The sequence below is a fragment of the Athene cunicularia genome (genome assembly GCF_003259725.1).
Source record: "Athene cunicularia isolate RWA chromosome 6 unlocalized genomic scaffold, athCun1 chr6_part1, whole genome shotgun sequence".
NCBI lineage: Eukaryota > Metazoa > Chordata > Aves > Strigiformes > Strigidae > Athene > Athene cunicularia.
Genome location: NW_020799105.1, coordinates 4337314 through 4354451, shown reverse-complemented (window position 1 = coordinate 4354451; position 17138 = coordinate 4337314). Strand labels below are relative to the sequence as shown.

The 17138-nt window shown below is 47.1% G+C and overlaps 3 protein-coding genes across 3 annotated transcripts in view; 2 read left to right on the top strand and 1 right to left on the bottom strand.

Annotated features, from left to right (window-relative positions):
* TLL2 (tolloid like 2) overlaps positions 1 to 2041 on the top strand; it is a 114397-nt gene extending 112356 nt beyond the window's left edge. The window contains exons 29-30 of the mRNA XM_026851468.1: positions 1076 to 1141; positions 1581 to 2041. The gene's annotated coding sequence lies outside the window, so the exon portion shown is untranslated. The remainder of the gene's footprint in view (positions 1 to 1075; positions 1142 to 1580) is intronic.
* Positions 2042 to 2962: 921 nt separating this feature from the next.
* Positions 2963 to 9085, bottom strand: LOC113481765 (cytochrome P450 2C19-like). The gene is made up of 9 exons (XM_026851644.1): positions 8844 to 9085; positions 8337 to 8499; positions 7701 to 7850; positions 7242 to 7402; positions 6676 to 6852; positions 6020 to 6161; positions 5414 to 5601; positions 4251 to 4392; positions 2963 to 3559 (listed from the first exon to the last, which is right to left on the bottom strand). The coding sequence occupies exons 1-9, from the start codon at positions 9021 to 9023 to the stop codon at positions 3378 to 3380; spliced, it is 1485 nt and encodes a 494-aa protein (XP_026707445.1). The 5' UTR covers positions 9024 to 9085; the 3' UTR covers positions 2963 to 3377.
* Positions 9086 to 14403: 5318 nt separating this feature from the next.
* LOC113481744 (zona pellucida sperm-binding protein 4-like) overlaps positions 14404 to 17138 on the top strand; it is a 5658-nt gene continuing 2923 nt past the window's right edge. The window contains 5 exon segments of the mRNA XM_026851587.1: positions 14404 to 14688; positions 14767 to 14869; positions 15418 to 15573; positions 15952 to 16139; positions 16323 to 16420. Of these exon segments, the coding sequence (XP_026707388.1) occupies positions 14530 to 14688; positions 14767 to 14869; positions 15418 to 15573; positions 15952 to 16139; positions 16323 to 16420 (704 nt within the window). The 5' untranslated portion in view covers positions 14404 to 14529.

Sequence of the window (17138 nt, the reverse complement as noted above, 5' to 3'; positions counted from 1 at the left end):
ACCTAGACCTCCACATCAGAAACCTGATTTAATACCCTCTGCAACTCTCAGGAAATTCAAGACCACATCCCTTGGCACTCGGAGTGTCTCTCTATGTCTCTCAAAGGCTGGACCTCAGCCTAGGAGTTGAAGGTTCATAAGGATAAAAGAGAAATTAATGTGAAAATACTGAAGGGGGACTGCCAAGTGGTCAGTTAACCAGAAGGAAATAAAAAAAAAATAATCCTGAAACTGTCAGCACTGTTCTTCAGTGGATGTCATTAATTTAGGGGTCCTCTCACTCCAAAATGCTGTTACTTAGCTCCAGAAATGCTTCCAGGGTGTTTCATAGTGTGTTTAGTTTGGTCACCTTTTTCCTCTATTCCAGCCCATGGGGTGGGTCTTGGTGCTCTACCTACCTCCCCAGTGCCGGGGTAGAGTTAGGGGTTGCTGTAGCATCACACTTCCTTCCTCCGTATGAAAAAATCACCCACACCACCAAAAAGACAGTCACCCTGCCTATAGAGAAAGAATGCCATGAAGCATTCTGGCAGCCAGACACTGACAGTTCTCTACTTAGAAGGGCCCTTTGCTTCCCCTGCCACTTCACAAATGTTTTTAACTAGCTCTAGTACTTGCATGGATCTTTGTTTCCTTGCTTTGGAAAGGAAGATGTAACAGTACTGAGGGAAATTATTTCGCTGTAGTTGTTGGTTAACATAATTTTATTTTTTTTTTCCCCGGGGTGTAAATATGAAAGTGAGAGTTTTCCCCTATGTTAAAAAAACAGATGTTGGATTTTCTAATAAAAGCAGCACTCAGCAATTGAGGTATCCCCTCTGCAAGGTCATTCTCATGGGCAGGCACCAAGTGGACCCTGTGATTATTCCAAATGAAAGAATGTTTTGACATTCAGCTTAGAATATGTTGGATATCATCCCCAGTATTATCCCCTGTGTGGTTATTTATCCCCGGAGTATGTCCTGAGTTCTGGAGCTGTTTAGTAACAGAACGTTTTCTCACTGCCCTGTGCTTCTTATGCAGTTGTTCATGAATTGTAGATAGATGTTTGTCACTGTTTTGTTCATTGCTTCAGACAAATCAACATCCCGATGGGCAGGAAGAACATGAATATGAATCATCCCCTCCCAGACCTCCAAATGTAAGTCATCTATTAACTGATTCTCAACATGGCACACACACTGTTGAATGAGTTACTAAATGAAGGACTGGCTTTAATGGTAGCCCTAGACTGAAAGAGAACTTGTGGTAATTTCTCTGTGCTTGCTTGGGGCTCCTACATGACTGCTGTTTCTAGTTGCCTGTCTATCAATTTGATGTGATCCCAGATGAGAGGCCACCAATAGTTTGCCATTGTTTTAACTCTAAACGAGGCATTATTACTGCATCCTGCATAGGCAAAAATGGAGGAAGGAGGAGGGATGAACTTGACAAGTAAGCAAACATGACATTTTCTTCAAAATACTGCTAAACATTTCCTAAGGGAGGTGGGAATTCTTGCATATTGTATTTTCTGCAGTACTCACAAGGTCTCTGAGTACCTTGTGACAACCATCACAGAAACTATATTTTGTCTCTAGGACTTTTATATGACCATGATGCAAGGGGCAACAAATATCTATATAAATGAAGATCAAGACAAACACCACAAATCGGACATCCAGAACCAACCAAAGCCCATGAGGACAAAAAAGCCCAGAAGAGAGCCACCTGTTGTGGAATCCATTTATGAAAACCATCCTCCATATCACTAAAATAAAAGAACCAAATAGTGTCTGGGGCTAGAAGTAACAGACACAATCCTTTTCCTGGACACCTGGGCTCACACAGTTGCAGTTTATGAACAAAAGAGTTTTCTCTTTGTGCATACATGAAATTTTGTGGAGAACAAGACAAAGAGACTTTGGATGAGGAAAGAACTTGTTTGGAATTATGTCTCTGATATGTGGAAGCAAAATCAGATTCCCCTGGACTACACAAGCTCTCTGGGAGAGATGATTTTGCTGTCCCCTATATTAATTCATTTTAATAAAGAACATCTGTATCCTTGCAGTGATACTGATGGTAGAAAAGAGCAGCCAAAGAGTTGGTTGGAGTCCCCATCACCCAGGTGCCTGAGCTCCTTGCAACTACCGGCAAAGACAGGGATGTACTCTTCATTTGGCAGGAGTCCAGACCATAAGTGATATGCCCAAGAAAATTGGAAGAAGAATGCAACTCCAGCTGCAGAACCTAACCCTGTGATGACAACTTGCCTTAGTTCTCAGCTGTTCCTAACCTGCAGTGGTCTCTCAGGCCGTTTTCTCCTCTGTACCTTCATTTCAGCTGTGAGGTGGGTGGGAGTGTGATTGAGGCATGAGAGACACTCCAGAGAAATTATTTCCTCAGCAGCCCCATCTTGATTCATGTGGGGGTGCTGAGTGGCCACAGTGACAGGAGAAGCAGAAGGCCTGGGGGTCATGGTGGGAGGAGAACAGAGAGGAGCCATAGGGCAGGTGCTCACAGCTTGTGGAAAGACTGGGCCATAGAGTGCCTGAGAAATGAGAGGTGTCCCAGGAGCAGCCAGAGATCCCACTGAGGGGGTGAAGGCAGCCTCTGAATGGGGGGGGATGTGAAGCAGTGAGCTCTCTCCTCCAGGAGGAATGCTGCAGCTGTCCTTTGTTCAGCTGTGGGCAGCAGGATTGGCAGCCCTGAGAAGAGCAAATAGAGCTGTTGATAGCTCCCAGGTTGCATGATCCCCTTCCCATCCCACACTGTGACCCTTCCCAACTGTGGGTGTGCTGTTGACTGGCCAGGGATCCTTGCAGGCAGCAGCAGTGGGTCCAATGGAAAAAACAGGCAGGACCCTTGCCCCAGGAGGGACAGCCTTCCCATAGGGAAGGCCACAGATGCTGCAGACCTACTCTGCAGTGGAGCAGCAGATGTGGGTGCTGTCCCAACCCAATGAAAATAAAATCTCAAATCCTCATAAACAGATTTTTCTTTATTGGGTCATTAACATACACATATGCAGCACTATCCATCTGCAAAGCATGCTGCTCTTGGTGGGACATGTCCTGTGGGAGAAGCAGGTCATGGACAGCCATGGGAGCTGTGTTTGGGAGAAAATAAGCTGTTTGATGCAGCCACTTCACTCAGTGATCCTGTGCACAAAGCATCGGTGTAACAGGCTGCAGTGTCACTGAGGGCCTCCCTGTGATGTGGTGGAGCAGTTCTGGGAGGCTTTGAAGGTGTCTGCTCTGTGCAAGGTACCTGTGTTTGGTCTGCCTTCCTGGAGGCCTTGGAAAGTGGGCTGATGCTTCTGCCATTGGCTTTAGTAAGTGAGATGTAAAGGAATAGCTGGGCTCAGGGCAGTGTGGAGAGTGGTTTTGTGCTTTTCAGCGGGGGAGAGCACACAACTGGTAGGCAGGAGGTACGTTGCCTGTTCCACTCAGTGTTGGGGTTATGTCGATTTTCTGAGGGTCAATGATGGGCTTCAAGGTGAAGTTCTGCAAGATGGTGGCTATGAGTAAGAATATCTCCATGCGTGCCAGGCCCTCTCCAGGGCATATTCGCTTCCCTGGAGGTGAAAACAGCAAATAGAACTCAACAGGTGTTGCCATATAGACCAGAGTTTGTACTAAGCAAATGTGTTGTGCAGCTTTATTTACCAGATACAGCCACAGCAATGAGATGACTCAGTAATCCTAAGAACATTTGCAAGAAAGATTTGCAAAAGTCCATTTTTCTCCTTTGTTGGAGAAAGACCCTTGGCATTTTGGTTGAGTGTGTGAAGGAAGAATGGTGACAGGAGAAGTCTTAAACATGGAGGGGGCATCACAAGAGGCAAGATGAGAGCAGGCAAGGTGACGTAAAGCACTGGTAAGAAAGTGGAGGGTTGGGGCCTGACAGGTACTTTGAAGTGCTGGGAAAAAGTGGAGCTACCACAGAAAGACAGATTGGTTAAGGATTAACTTTGGTGGTTGTGTAGGAAGGTGATAGGTATTCTAGAAAATGTTGATGGGTCCCATTCATGTCATTACATCCACAACTCCTAATAGGAGGTTGGAGAAGCCACCAGGCCTGAACAAGATGGGATAAGCATCTGGGGAAGGGAGAAGCAGGGAGGAGTTATTCAGAGAGCAGGGAGCCCCAAGGAAGCACCAGTGAGACCATGCTGGGAAAAGGGGGTGTGTGTTATAGGGAAAGGCAGGGTGGTCTCCAGAGGAGGAGGTCAACAAAGAGAGGAAGAGAGAACATCTGTGCTTTACCTGCTGAGAAGGGCATGAAGAACTCACTCTTCCTAAAGGTGCCATTCTTGTTCAAGAAATGTTCAGGGTTGAACTCATTCGGGTCTGGAAACTCTTTACTGTCATGGAGGACAGAACTGAGGATGGGATAGATTGTGGTGCCCTGAGGTAACACAAGGACAAGAGCAGGACATGAAGGGGATGCAAGTTAGATCACTTAATCTGACTGATTGCCAATTTAAGACTGAGTTTCCCAGCACAGCCCTACCAGTGCCTTTAGTTTCCCTTTGCGGACCCTTCCTTTGTGGAAGCAGCTTTAGAGAGACCCTGCTAGATGTCACAGCAGGGACAGTTGCTGGCTGATCTTTCTGAATGCTCCCTCTCACTTTCAGACCATTTATCATCACCTTGCTCTGGTCATCTGAGAACACCCCACCTAAATCTTCCTCTTTCTTAGTGTTTCACAGTAATGAATTTATAGATGCACTGCGTTCCTTCTTTTCTGCAACCCAAAAAAGCAAAATCACACAAGGTTATTCAAATGAAACTCTCTTCCCCTCTCCTGATGAATTTCTTCTGCCACAATCCTCTTCCTTCCCTCTTCCTGGCCAGCCATTGATGGGTACACAGACACCCAGAAGAGCCATGAGGATTGCTGCAGTGGGCCAGGACAGGCCATGGGTCATTCTACCCCACCAGCCTGCCTCTGACTGTGGCCAGCAGTGACTGCCTCAAGTGTGTAAGAACAGGGCAAACAGGTTTTGCTTGTTCCCTTGAATGCAAACACCCTCCAGCACAGGCTCAGGGGCTTTCTGGGCTCAATAACCACCAACTGACTTTGCTTCCAAGCATGTGCCCAGGCTCTCCTGGATGGTGGTGAGCAGTTACATGGCTTTGCTGCCTTTTGTGTGAGGAGTCACTGCTCTGTTTTTTTATGAACCCACTGTGTTTCTGCAGATAAGTAAAGCAAGTGTTGGACAGAGCTACAGTTCCAGTCTTGGCCCATAGAGGGGCAACAAGGGATTGCAAGTGAGCTACAGGAGCTTAGGGATAAAACCTTCATGAAGGGCTGGGCAACAGTGAGGTCAGGCCACAGCATTTCTAGCTTTTGACTTGTAATTGACAGCTTAAGAGCAAATATGCTGCCACCTTGTTGTTGAACTTGAGGGAGCGTGCCCACCAACCTTGGGAATGACGTACTCTCTGAAGCGAGTGTCTTTGGTCACAGTGTGAGGGAGACCCAGGGGGATGAGGGCGATGAAGCGCTGCATTTCATGGACCACAGCATCTGTGTAGGGCATCTGGGTTCGATCAGCCACACAAGGTCTTCGTGATCGTCCCACTATCCGGTCAATCTCTTCTTGAACTTTCTCTGTCATGAGAGGCACAAACCATAAAATGGGTAAATGAAACCAAACCTGCCTAAACAGGTTCCCTAAGCTGTCTACAGATCACAGATGACAGGAGCCTTGATACTGGTTTTGGTGTTGACTAGAGCACAGCTTCACGGCGGCCCATGCAAAGAATGTCTTCCTAGTGACTTGGCTAAATAAGACTACTGGGAGATAAAGATGTGGACAGTCAAGTCCTTGGCTGTGAGGTGAGTGCAGCTGATGATGCCAGTGAAGCTGAGGGGTCTCTAATGGCCACCCTGGGGAATGACAGTGCAAGGAGTTTTCCCATTTGGGTGAAAGATGAGAAAGAGAGGAAAGATTTTGTGAGAAGAATGTGATGTTAGACATGCACCCAGCCCAGGGGAATAGCTAGAGATGAGGAGGTCAGACTGGTACCTTGTATCTTTGGATATTTGAGAAGAAGCAGAAGCCCGTATCTTACGGTGGTGCTAGTTGTCTCAGTTCCAGCAATGAACAAGTCGAACGTGCTGGTTATCAGGTTCTTCATGTAGAAACTGGAATTGGGATTCTCTTTCTCCTAGGGAGAAGGATGGGCTGTTTCTCTCACAAGAAAGTGGCCCTTTCTTGTGTCATCCCAGGCCTTTCTTTTCACCTAGAGCTGTTGCATTTCTCTGTAAGTTGCAGCAGCCATCTGGGGTATTGCAATGCTATCTTTGTGCAGTAAACTCAATCCCAGAGCAACCTTCTTTCAAGCTGTGCACCAAATAGTACGTAGTTGCCTGTTTGCCCTTGCTTTGCTAACTGCTTTCCAGTGAAAGAACTGCAAGACCAGACTGCAAATGTCCCTGTTTCAGTGAGAGCAGATGAAGTTCTCGCTGTCAAAGCAGCTGCAGGTAGTGACTGGCGAGTGTGTAGATCCACAGGTGTGAACTCTAGCACAGGCACTATCTGGGGTATTGTTGGTGTCTTCCCACTGCACAGCCTAGCTGCCCAAGAAGGGGTCATCCCAATGTCTGTGTTACTTAAGAGAGGGAAGGGTCACAGCGTAGGTGTGTTTGGGGATGAGCTGGGGCTTTATGCTGTGTCCTTACCTCTTGCATTTTGCTGAGGAAGCAGTCAATGAAATCCTGAGGGGAGCTGGGATCTAGGGAGTCTTGGTGTATCTTCACCTCCTCTGACACAAAGGCTTTTAGATCATCAAATTCTGCAAATATTTTGTTGTGTGGGCCAGGCAAGTAACTGAGGATATTTGAGAACATCTGGTAGAGCTGGAAGGAAAGAAATAGGAAGGTCCCTAGCATGATCATTGCCCTATCCTGTGATATTATCAAAAAGCCTAGGAAGGCCACAACCCTCTCAGCTGAGCCAAGCAGAAGCGCTATGAGGCTGGGCAGTCTGACAGGGCACTAGGGGCTCAGTAGTAGTAGAAACCTTAGACATGGAGAAAAAGGGTGTTCAGGGCTGGAGGGAAGCTACACTTAGCTGGCAAAGCCAACCCCATTGTTGAGGGTGCTTCTTGCTCTTGAATGAATTCCCTCCTGTGCAGCAGAGCACTGATGGGGTCCTAGTTAGAAGACTGAAATGGGACTTCATTGGGAGGGAGGCCTCCTGCTCCCCTGGGAGGATGTTGCCACTGTGAAATGGCTACTGAATATACCTGTCCCCAGTGGGAGTTCATCATCTCAAAGATGTTGTTCATGTTGTTCATCAGGGCCAGGAACTTCTTGTCTTTATAGTCATACCGCTTCCCAAAGACAATGGAGCATATGACATTGGAGACGGCACAGCTCAGCATGAAGGTTGGGTCAAAAGGTGTTCCTGTGATTTCAGAAAAGTTACAAACCATAAAAAAAATGCCAGTACTATAGCTACTTATGACTACTGTGAGTAACCTGAGCTCTGATTGTTAGTGGAGATACCAGATCACAGTCTGTGAGTGACACAGAAGGGTCCTCCAAAAAGAACAGTACATAATCAGGGAATTATTTACTGCTTTGAGGGGTACCTGGTGCATCGATGAAACACATGGGAACTTCAGTTCTGTGCTGAAGATGTGGACTCCTTTAATACAGTCCTTTTTTTTGCAAACATAAGCTATATTAGAAACGGACCATACCTTTTGTTTTGTTGATCTCTTCCAGCAAGTACTCAGTTTCCTCCTGGATTCTCTCTTCAATGCTCCTCTTCCCCATTCCAAAGTTGCGCAGAGTGGTGAGAGCAAACCGCCGGACTTGTAACCACCCCTCATTGTTGCTAAAAATAATCCCTGCAGAGGAAGAAGGAAGACCTGGCTTGAGCATGCTGGATGGGAGATGAACTGAAGCTCATGGTGACAGTGAATCCTTTCCCTAGGAGAGCACTGACATGGTAGTGTCATAGAGTACTGTGGTTTAGAGGCAATCTCTGGAGGTCCTATAGTCCAGCTGTCTGCTTTTGGCCTTCTCTACCACATACCAAATCTCCTTGTGGACAATCTATCACTCATATCTGCACATAATTTCCCTTGCTGCAGCTGGTGGCTGTTGTTGCTTGCCTTTTCACTGCCCATCACTGAGATCAATCTGGCATTTCTCTGCTACCCTCTTTGGGTGGTGGAAGCCAGTAATTACAGCACACTCTGCCTTCTCTTTTCCAGGTAGAACATACCCACTCCCCACAGTCTTCCCTCATGCATGGTACACTCCATGCTCTAAGCTGCTGAACACATCCTCAGCCCTCCCCTTCTCAGAAGAAGCTTGGTCAGCACACATACCTAATCCGTTGTTAGCCCTGTCTCCGATTGGCATGTGTCCTCTGGCAGCAAACTCGTCTGCACGATCAATCAAGGCTTCTTTCACCACATCGTGTCCGTGCAGCACCACCACTGGGTCAGAGCCCAGGTGCACTGTGAACACTGGCCCATACTCTTCACTGAGCTGTCAAAATGCAAAAGATTACTTGGCCATGGACAGATAGGGAGGAGAAGTTGAAAAGTGTCCTTGCTACTGCATCCCACTACAGGCAGTGCAGCCTCATAGACCAGCAACATCATGATTTTGTCCTCTTATTATAAGTGTGGCTGTGGAGAGGGTTCTCAGCTATCAGGCCCTGAACAACAATGGTAACAGCAGTGAGGGGGAGCATCTGAGATCCCCATGACTTCTCTACTCCTCTGGGATTGCCATTTATCAAGCTATGGCCACAGGTTGCCCCCATGCACAGGTCCCACACGTTTCTCGTCCACAGAAGAAAGTAAGAGAGAAGAAGAAAGTGGTCTTACCTTCTGGAGGGTTTTGGCCAAGTTCTTTGGTTTCACCTGCAGCACGTTACCTAGGATAGGAAGGGGAGCTGGTCCTGGAGGCATTTTCCCCTTTCCAGACTTCCATCTCCATGCTGCAAAGGAGAACAGGCAAGCAATGCAAACCAGGAGGACAACAGTAGCTGCTCCCAGGAGCTCCATTGGCTTCTGTGTCTCAGGAAGGAGTGACTCCAGCTGCTGGAGCCCGAGTTTATATACTGAAGGGTTATGTTAGTTATGTTAACTCAGGTTAAAACAGCAGGTTTTGAATCACGTGGCTGACTTAGTCAATATTAGTAGTCAATCATTTGTTAGACTGCCTCATGTTATGAAACCGGGACTTGTCTTGGTGTTTGAACTAGATGTTTTCCTAGTGGTCAGTGAAGAGAATCTCAAACAACTGCAGAGGCCAACAGAGGTTAAGATACTTATAATGTGCTCATAAAACTTGTTTTGTTTCACCTACAGTTCATTGTTAAAGAGATCACACTAGGGGTGCACTCTTCTACTGAGGCGCTTCCAGAAATTCACTGTCATGAGAGCATCTTCCAAGTACCTCAGTGTCATTTAAATTTTCCACTCTTTGGTATTGATTGTACAAGCTCTGAGTGGGCTGAGCCGTCCCTGACTGTTCCTGAAGTCTTCCTGACATTATCAATGGAGTTTGCACTGCATGTAATGTGCCAAAGAACATACTGACATGTTCTTCTCTGTGCACAGCAAGTGTCTCAGTCTCTCTTCCTAGGGATGTCTGGTTTCAAAAGAAAGTGTAAAATATCTATCTAGCAAGGACAGAAAGGTCTCCAGACATCACAATAGACAAAAAAGGACTTGCTGGGAAAGATAAGATAAAGACATAAGAAAAAGGGACTAGACATTGGGACTCTGACTTCATCAAGGTCTCCTAGAGAAGAGAAAGAGTCAGAGAAGCAGGTATAGAAGAGAGAAATCAAGAACTTGAGAGGGTCTCTGGGGAATGGCTTCCCAATCTGAGACAGAGCTTCACTTGTGAGAGGCTGGGTATGTTTAGTGCAACCTGGCAACTAGTCCTTGCACTTGTAACGACCAAAGAAGCCTGCCTAAATTACTGCTGGAAGCTGGTATGCACAGGTTCCTCTTTGATGTCTGACTCTGATATGAGGAACTGATCCTCTGGAAGGGCCAGAGGTGTCCTAGGAGGCTGCAGTGTATGTCTGATGTGTTGCAAGGATTTCAGAAAGAGCTGGAGGCTTCCTGCCCAAGATTACTCCAGGGTCTGCATACCTGTGAGGTCCCAACAGCAGTGGCAATGGCAGGTAGAAAGGACCCTCAGGGCTGTGGCACTGCCTGTGCTCAGCTTTCTCAGCCTGGCCATATCCCTCTGTCTCACCTGAGCTGTGACACTTTCACAGGCAGATAAGTCTCATCCAACTGAGCAGAAGGTGTTGCTAGAATAGGAGATGTGGGAGTTGGTGGGAATTAACGAGGGGCCTGGGTGAACTGGGTGCTTGGTTGGAGTGTGCTGGTTTTGCTGTGCAGCAGTATTAATGTGAGTTTCCCTTTTGCTCAGACGTGGTAGTGAAGGTCTCTGTCCCATGCAAAAGTTTCTGTAGCTTCCCTATTGAGTTCTTAAGTCGTCCTCATTTTCTCACATAGGCGCAATAATTTGTCATTCTTTTTCAATCTCATTACACTTCTTAAAGACCCATACTTGATACTTCAGTGGAAAATCTGAATTGCCAGCAAGTTTGGACTAGTTGCTGATCTGCTGGCCTAAACTCCTGCATCAGCTTAGATGTTGCCAGCACAGTTCGTGGAAGTTCATGTAGCTCTAGGGACTACCACCCGGTGAAAGTGGAGTTCATGGGAGTTTGTGCTGCAACATGAGGTCTCTGCTGCCAGCATTCATGACCTTACCACCTTCCCTGTAAAGTTTCCTTGTTCCCGGGAACAAGGGCTCAGTTCTCAGCTGTACCTCACAGTTTGTGACATATGTTAGACAAAAGCCCTGGAACTAGGAATATTTTCAAGATTTCTCATTTTTATAAGGATAAAATAACTATATTCCAAATATTCTCACCACCCTGGCAGACACACTGGGGATTTACAAGGGAAGAAAATCCATAAGACCCACTCAGACTTTTCACTGTGGGAAACTATGGGCCTATTCATGTCACAGTAGTGTCTAAGGGTTTTCTGAATACTCATTTCTGTTAGCAGACATTAAGCATTGGCAGGCTGGTCTGTCCTCTTCATCCACGTGAAAGTCTAGGAAGGCCAGTCCGAAATCCCCTCCTCTCCATCTTCCCCAGGATCTTTGGCTGTAAGTTCATCAGAGGCATGCATTAGGGATATTCAAAGAAAAGGCTACCAGTGTTTTAGCTTTCCCTCCTTTTTTCTAAAATAAAGCACAAGGTTGAAGAAAAATCTGTCATTATTGTGTAGAATCTCCTGCAAGCTTGCTGCCTGCACCTTCTCATTTTGGACCTTAGTTCAGAAAGTGGCACTGTGAAGTGCCACTCCTGCCCACTGTGCAGTCAGCAGCCCTCATCCCAGGGGTGCCTGGCGTGGATATCCTGGCTCTCTGCAAATGCTGTTCAGCTTCTGTGGAGACATGTTTTGACTGAGTCTCTCCTCCATGCACTGCCATTTTGTACCATGTATGGTTCATGGTACAGGCCAGACACACAGTGATCTCCCCGGAGGAAATCCTACAATGCGCACAGCATTTTGTACTCCTCCTCACAGCACTTCTTGGTGGTGATGTTTAATACCTCATTTTCTTCCCACAGGTCTCTGGAGAGCTTTCTACAGCCAGGGCAACTCCTACACTGCAGCTATGCCTTCCCCAATCTCCCAGGCTCAAAATTGTTAGCATGAGAGGATTTTCCTGATGGACATACCATGAAGATTTTAGCTTGCTGGGGTCATGACCAGCTTCAGGCTAGTGGCCTACAGAGACATTTGCCTCACCTACTTTCATCCTCTGCATCTCCTGTTTTTGGTGGTCTTGAGTGCTAGCTAAGTTGGTGCTTACAGCCATGTTGTTGTAATGCATGAGAACTACTGAAGGAGGAAGAGATTTGCGAGGAAAAGACCTGCCTGTTTCCTCTCAGCCAGGCTGCTTTCTACTGCCTATAGCAACTTCTTCTAATCAAAGAATTTCATTTACATGAATTTCAGGCTCATTTCTTGCTTCCCATGTCCACATCATCGAACATGGCTGTCAAGTGTGTGTGTAGAAATTAGAAAAAGCTGCTTACCTGAAACCATTCTCAGCATGGGTATTGCTTGGTGGATCTACAGCACACCCACTGTTGTTTCACATAGTTTTTCTTCAAGTACGTGTAGACATTTTTCTTGTCAGCATAAACAAAGTATTGGTGGGTCAAAGTGTAATGAAAACTCTCTCTCTATAGCTCCAAAGTACTTTATTTATTTTTTTATTGTTTACCCAGTTATCAGCAGGTAATATAATACAGTCAAATGAAGAATTCAGCAGTCACACAGTGGCTGTTAGATTTGGGCAAGCTGTCCCCCAGCTTCTACGGAGATAAAGCTTCCCTTCCTGCCAAAGTCCAAATGTTTTCCCCAGGTGCTGATCCACTGTGGCTGCCCAGTGACCAGGCAGGCACTGGGACAAACACATTCGGTTCATGAGCACTGCTCAAACAGCAGCCACACAGGCAGCCTGTCAAGATCCATTTCCTTCAGTCCCTGCTGTGCAGAACAGCTGAAAAGGCCTTGTACTTTGTGGAACAGCCCTCCTGGTTGGTGTATTAAATAAGCAGTGTGCAGGATAGGCAGTGACATTCTTCACCCAGCTGGCTGGCTGGGATCATGGTATCCTGTACAGCTGTAAAGACGGGCTGTGGGCTGAAGTGAAAGAGCAGAGGGAACACCTCCCTTGGACTCAGCTACTACCCATGCTTGTTGATGAGGGCTGGATGGAGGGGCAAGCATGCGCCTGATGCATGGTGCTGTGCAGGTATCAGGGAGCTGGAGGGTCTGCTGAAAGCAGAAGTGTGGGTGACCACCAATGGAAGTGCATCATTAAGGGTCAAGATTAGAAAACATACTCGTTTAACCCACACACTGCTGGACTGTGTGTGATGGTCTAGTCCCAGAGAAATAAGCAGCTTACAGAAGAACATGATGGCACAGACTGCCAGTGCTCCCACTGCAAAAATTAGGGCACAAAAGGCATGCACAAACTATGTGTGCATCGCCTCTGCAGTAGTGTAAAGACATTCACACCTCCATTGCATGAATGCAGAAATGTCTGTATGGAAACATGGACAATAAGGCTTTTACTCAGTGTGGGTGCTGTAGCCCGATGTGTGGCCAGGGAGAAGGTTCTACATGAGACACATTGCAGTTACAGGCAGGCAATCGGTACTGGCAGGCAGAGCTTTCTCTGGGATCACAGAGGTTCCCCTTACCTGTGTTTCAGGCTCATCTTAGGGGCCCACCTGTCAGCTTTTGGGGGTGGGTGTCCCACAGAGCATATGGTCCTGCCACCTGGCAGCCAGACCTGGAACAGTCCTACAGCTATCCCCACACAACCACACTGCAAGGAGGACTGTAGTCCAGAGTCAGGACTGCTTAAGGGCAATCATCTCCTTTTAGGTGTGCAAAGCCTCCCAAGCTCCATAGGTTCCCACAGATTTCATGTGGAGGGCTATTTCTGTGCTTATATGTCAGCACTCTATGTCTAGCATTTGAAACAGTGGCACCTTTAAAAGAGCCAAAGAGCACTGTCACTCAGCTTCTTGCACTCATGCCATGTAATAAGCAATTAGAGCAGCAGTAGGGTACATGGGGAAAAGCAGGCTGATCTCCTGGATGAGCCAGCAGTGGAAAATACTGAGGGTGAGAAAAAAGGGTTTGAAGACCCTCCTGAGGCTCTACAGCAAATTGCACAGATGAGCTCCTCTCAGATTAGTGATATCAATACAGACTTATCTCTTGACATAAGCTTAACTCCTGCCCTGTGGTTTTCTTCAAAGGGTGTAAACAGATTGTGATGAGTTCAGAGCCAGGCGAGGGCAATGTAAGGCATTAAATTTCTGGTCTGGGTCCACCTGGGTGCTTCAGGAATTTCTGATCCCAGTTGGCTCCACAATTTAGAAGGGCTAGGCTAAGGGTAGTTGCTTCATGGTCCTTAGCAAGAGAGCAGGATGGATGCCACAGGGCAGTCTAGGACTGTATTTGGAGCTATGTTCTTCTGGGGGTTTCTTAATCCCCCTGTTTTCGTTGTGGGGGCTCAGGGTAGTTTTTTACCATCCCACCCTTCTGGCTTGTGGCCAAGAAAGCCTCCAGCTCACCTTACTTCTAGGCTGGGAAGGGAGTTCTTCCTTTGCGCTGACTACTTGAGATAAGTGAGGGTGGTGTCAAGAGGCTTTTCTATTGCTGTATCTTTGCACAGTGCAGAGGTGTGCCTGGAATGAGGAAAGGGCAGATTTTTTTGTGAAGTGTTGCTTAACAATTTCAGTGCATCTTGTGTAACTAGGGGGCTGTTTGTATGACCCAGCAGCCAAGAGTTTTGGTGGAGTGCTGTGCCTGGATCTAGACAGTCTTGGCTACTGGGTTCCCTCACATGCCCCTGCTGGCCCAGACTCTAATACTGTCTAGGGCTTTGTTTCTTATAGAAAAGTAGGATTGTAGTGGACCCCATCTTCAATGTGGAATGCTGAAGCCCCTGCTGCTGTTTCTTCTTTCCCTAGATACTGAAGGGAAGGCATATGCTCTGCAGAATGACTCTGACTGTGGGCTCTGGGTATCTGAGACTCCAGATGGTTCTAGAAAAGTATTGGTCTCCTATACTAGCTGTTATGTCTTTGAATGGGTGAGTGACCTTAGGGGTTCTACTGGGACTGTGGCTACTGCTGCTCTGGCTGCCCTGACTGGTGTGGCTCTCCCCCAGGATGGCAATTACCTCGTGTAGGTTGGGACTGAAGGATCAGATGCTGCTGGACAAAAGATTCTTCATGAAGAGAAGCGGCTCAGGTGCCCTGTGGACCTCCCTGGTAAGATTCTGACAGCTTCTTGGGAAACCTGCTTGTACCTTGTGGTGATGATTGCCTTTCCTTTTGGATGACTGTTCTGAGTCAGCCTGGGAGAGGGGACTTACTGCTGTGCAGAAGATTCCCTGGAGAAGGGTTGGAACACTGGAGCCACCAACTTGCTGGGGACTTGTGCGTCTTTTACATGGTCAGTAGGTGAATGTTTCTTGTGTCTACTAGCCATATTCTGACTGTGTGAGTCCCTGCGCGTTTGGGGATTGAGACAGAGACTAGGTACAATGATTTTTCCCAACTACCAGTGTTGATGTAGAGCATTTTATCTTGACAGGTCACATGTGGTCCAGGCTTCAGGGGGAGTCTCTTCTGGGGAGATGCACATCCCTTCTGAGCAGGCTTCCATGCCAGCTGCAGGCCGTGTGTTTGACCCTCACCTGAGACTAACTTCTCTTGATTTATATCCAGAGTTACCAGGGCACCTTCCATGAGTGTCCTCTGTGGTTTTGTTCCCCTACTCTCGTGCTTCAGCTGCAAACTCCCACTGTTTCTTCCAGCCCTGGATGCTCCAAGCAGTAGTGTCTGTTCTGCTGTCCTCAGCCAAGACCAGCTGCCATGTCCCTCCTTGCCTATCAGCCAGGGAGACTGTGAAGTGCAAGGCTGCTGCTACGATCCTAGGGACAGGGTGAAGCCTTGTTACTTTGGTAGCACAGGTAAATGTGAGCAACTAACTAGCCTCCCCTGCTCCTGGAGGAGCTGTAAACAGGGATTTATCACTTCTCTGGCCGAGCAGGATTGATGTGTACTGGTCCTGTAGGTGGCTTACAGCTATGATTTTGGTTGTTAAGAATATTCTGTCCCACTGAAGTGTCCAGCCATTTCATGTATATTGCAATAGATCTGCGTTTATGGCCAGAATCAGTGTTGCTATTAGAGCTGGTTGCACTTGTCTTGATGGGCTTAGCACTTGTTTTGGGGATTACAGGTGGAAGAACTTGCAGGACTTGCTGACCTTGTCTTTGCTGTGATGTTTGAGCCTCCTTTCCATCCCTTTTCTCCCTTAGCTCGACTGATTATATCTTTTCTTCCAGTGACAGCTCACTGCACACCAGATGGCCAGTTTTCCGTTGCTGTCTCTTGGGATGTGACCTTGCCAGCTGTTATCCTGGACTCTGTGCAACTGGCCAGTGGACACAGTACTAGCTGTGTTCCTGTTGTAAAAAACAATGCCTTTGTTGTGTACTGGTTCTCACTCTCTGCCCGTGGCACAACTTTCTAGGTAAGAACTGCAGCTGTCACTAGGCTGGAATAGAAAGAGCTTGTAGGCCTGGAACAACCTTGATGTGGCTTTGGCTACTTAATGAGCACACCACAGACTTCCAGAGGCCAAATGCTGTTCTCTAGCCTGGCATCAATCCAGCTTGATGTTACTGAAGTGACTGTGTCTGGCCTGTCATTCCAGGTGACTGGAGACCAGGTCATATATGAGAATGACTTGGTGGCATCCAGGGATGTGAAGACTGGGAGCCTTGGCTCTGTCACTAGGGATAGAACTTTCAGGTTCAGAACTTTCCCTTGGGCTGGAGTTGCTAGCTGTTGCTATGTTCAATGTTGCTATAGAAATTCCTGCTTGTCACAAGCTCTGAATTCACAACAGGGCACTGGAGTAGGCTAAAGACTGGTATGTCTCTTATTAGTGGTAAGAAAGCTGGTGCTGATCTTCAATACTCTGCAGACTCAAATCTGACCCCTGAAGGGAATTTCAAGTATTTGTTCAAAGGAAGTATTGGAGGAAAGATTGGGGATATGACTAGTTAAAGCAGATGCTATTTTGCCATCTTGGATGTGCTAGTTTGAAAACAAACTAGTGGGAGACATCAAGTCAGAATAACAATTTAATAAGAAAAAAAAAATATAAAGGTAGATAACACTGGGTTAAACTAACAGAGTCAGGATACAACCTGACACCCTGTTAATCAGGGTGGTGGTAGCAGTTTGGTAGAATGGTGGCTGCAGTCCCCCCGAAGCAGTGATCCCGTAGAGGAAAAAAAAAAGATCTGCTCTTCCTCAGAAAAGTCCAGTGGTGGCTAAGCAGCTCCTGTCCTCTGGAAATCCAGTGGAAAAGAGAGGCCTCTGGTATTCAGAATCTCAGGTTATATCCAGGATGGAATGCTGGTTTTCTCCCTCTGGGTGGAGCATCTCACAATGGGATAATGAGTCATGCTGCATGGCATTGATGGGCCATTAACAGAAAGATAGTCTGGGGGGGGGGGGGGGG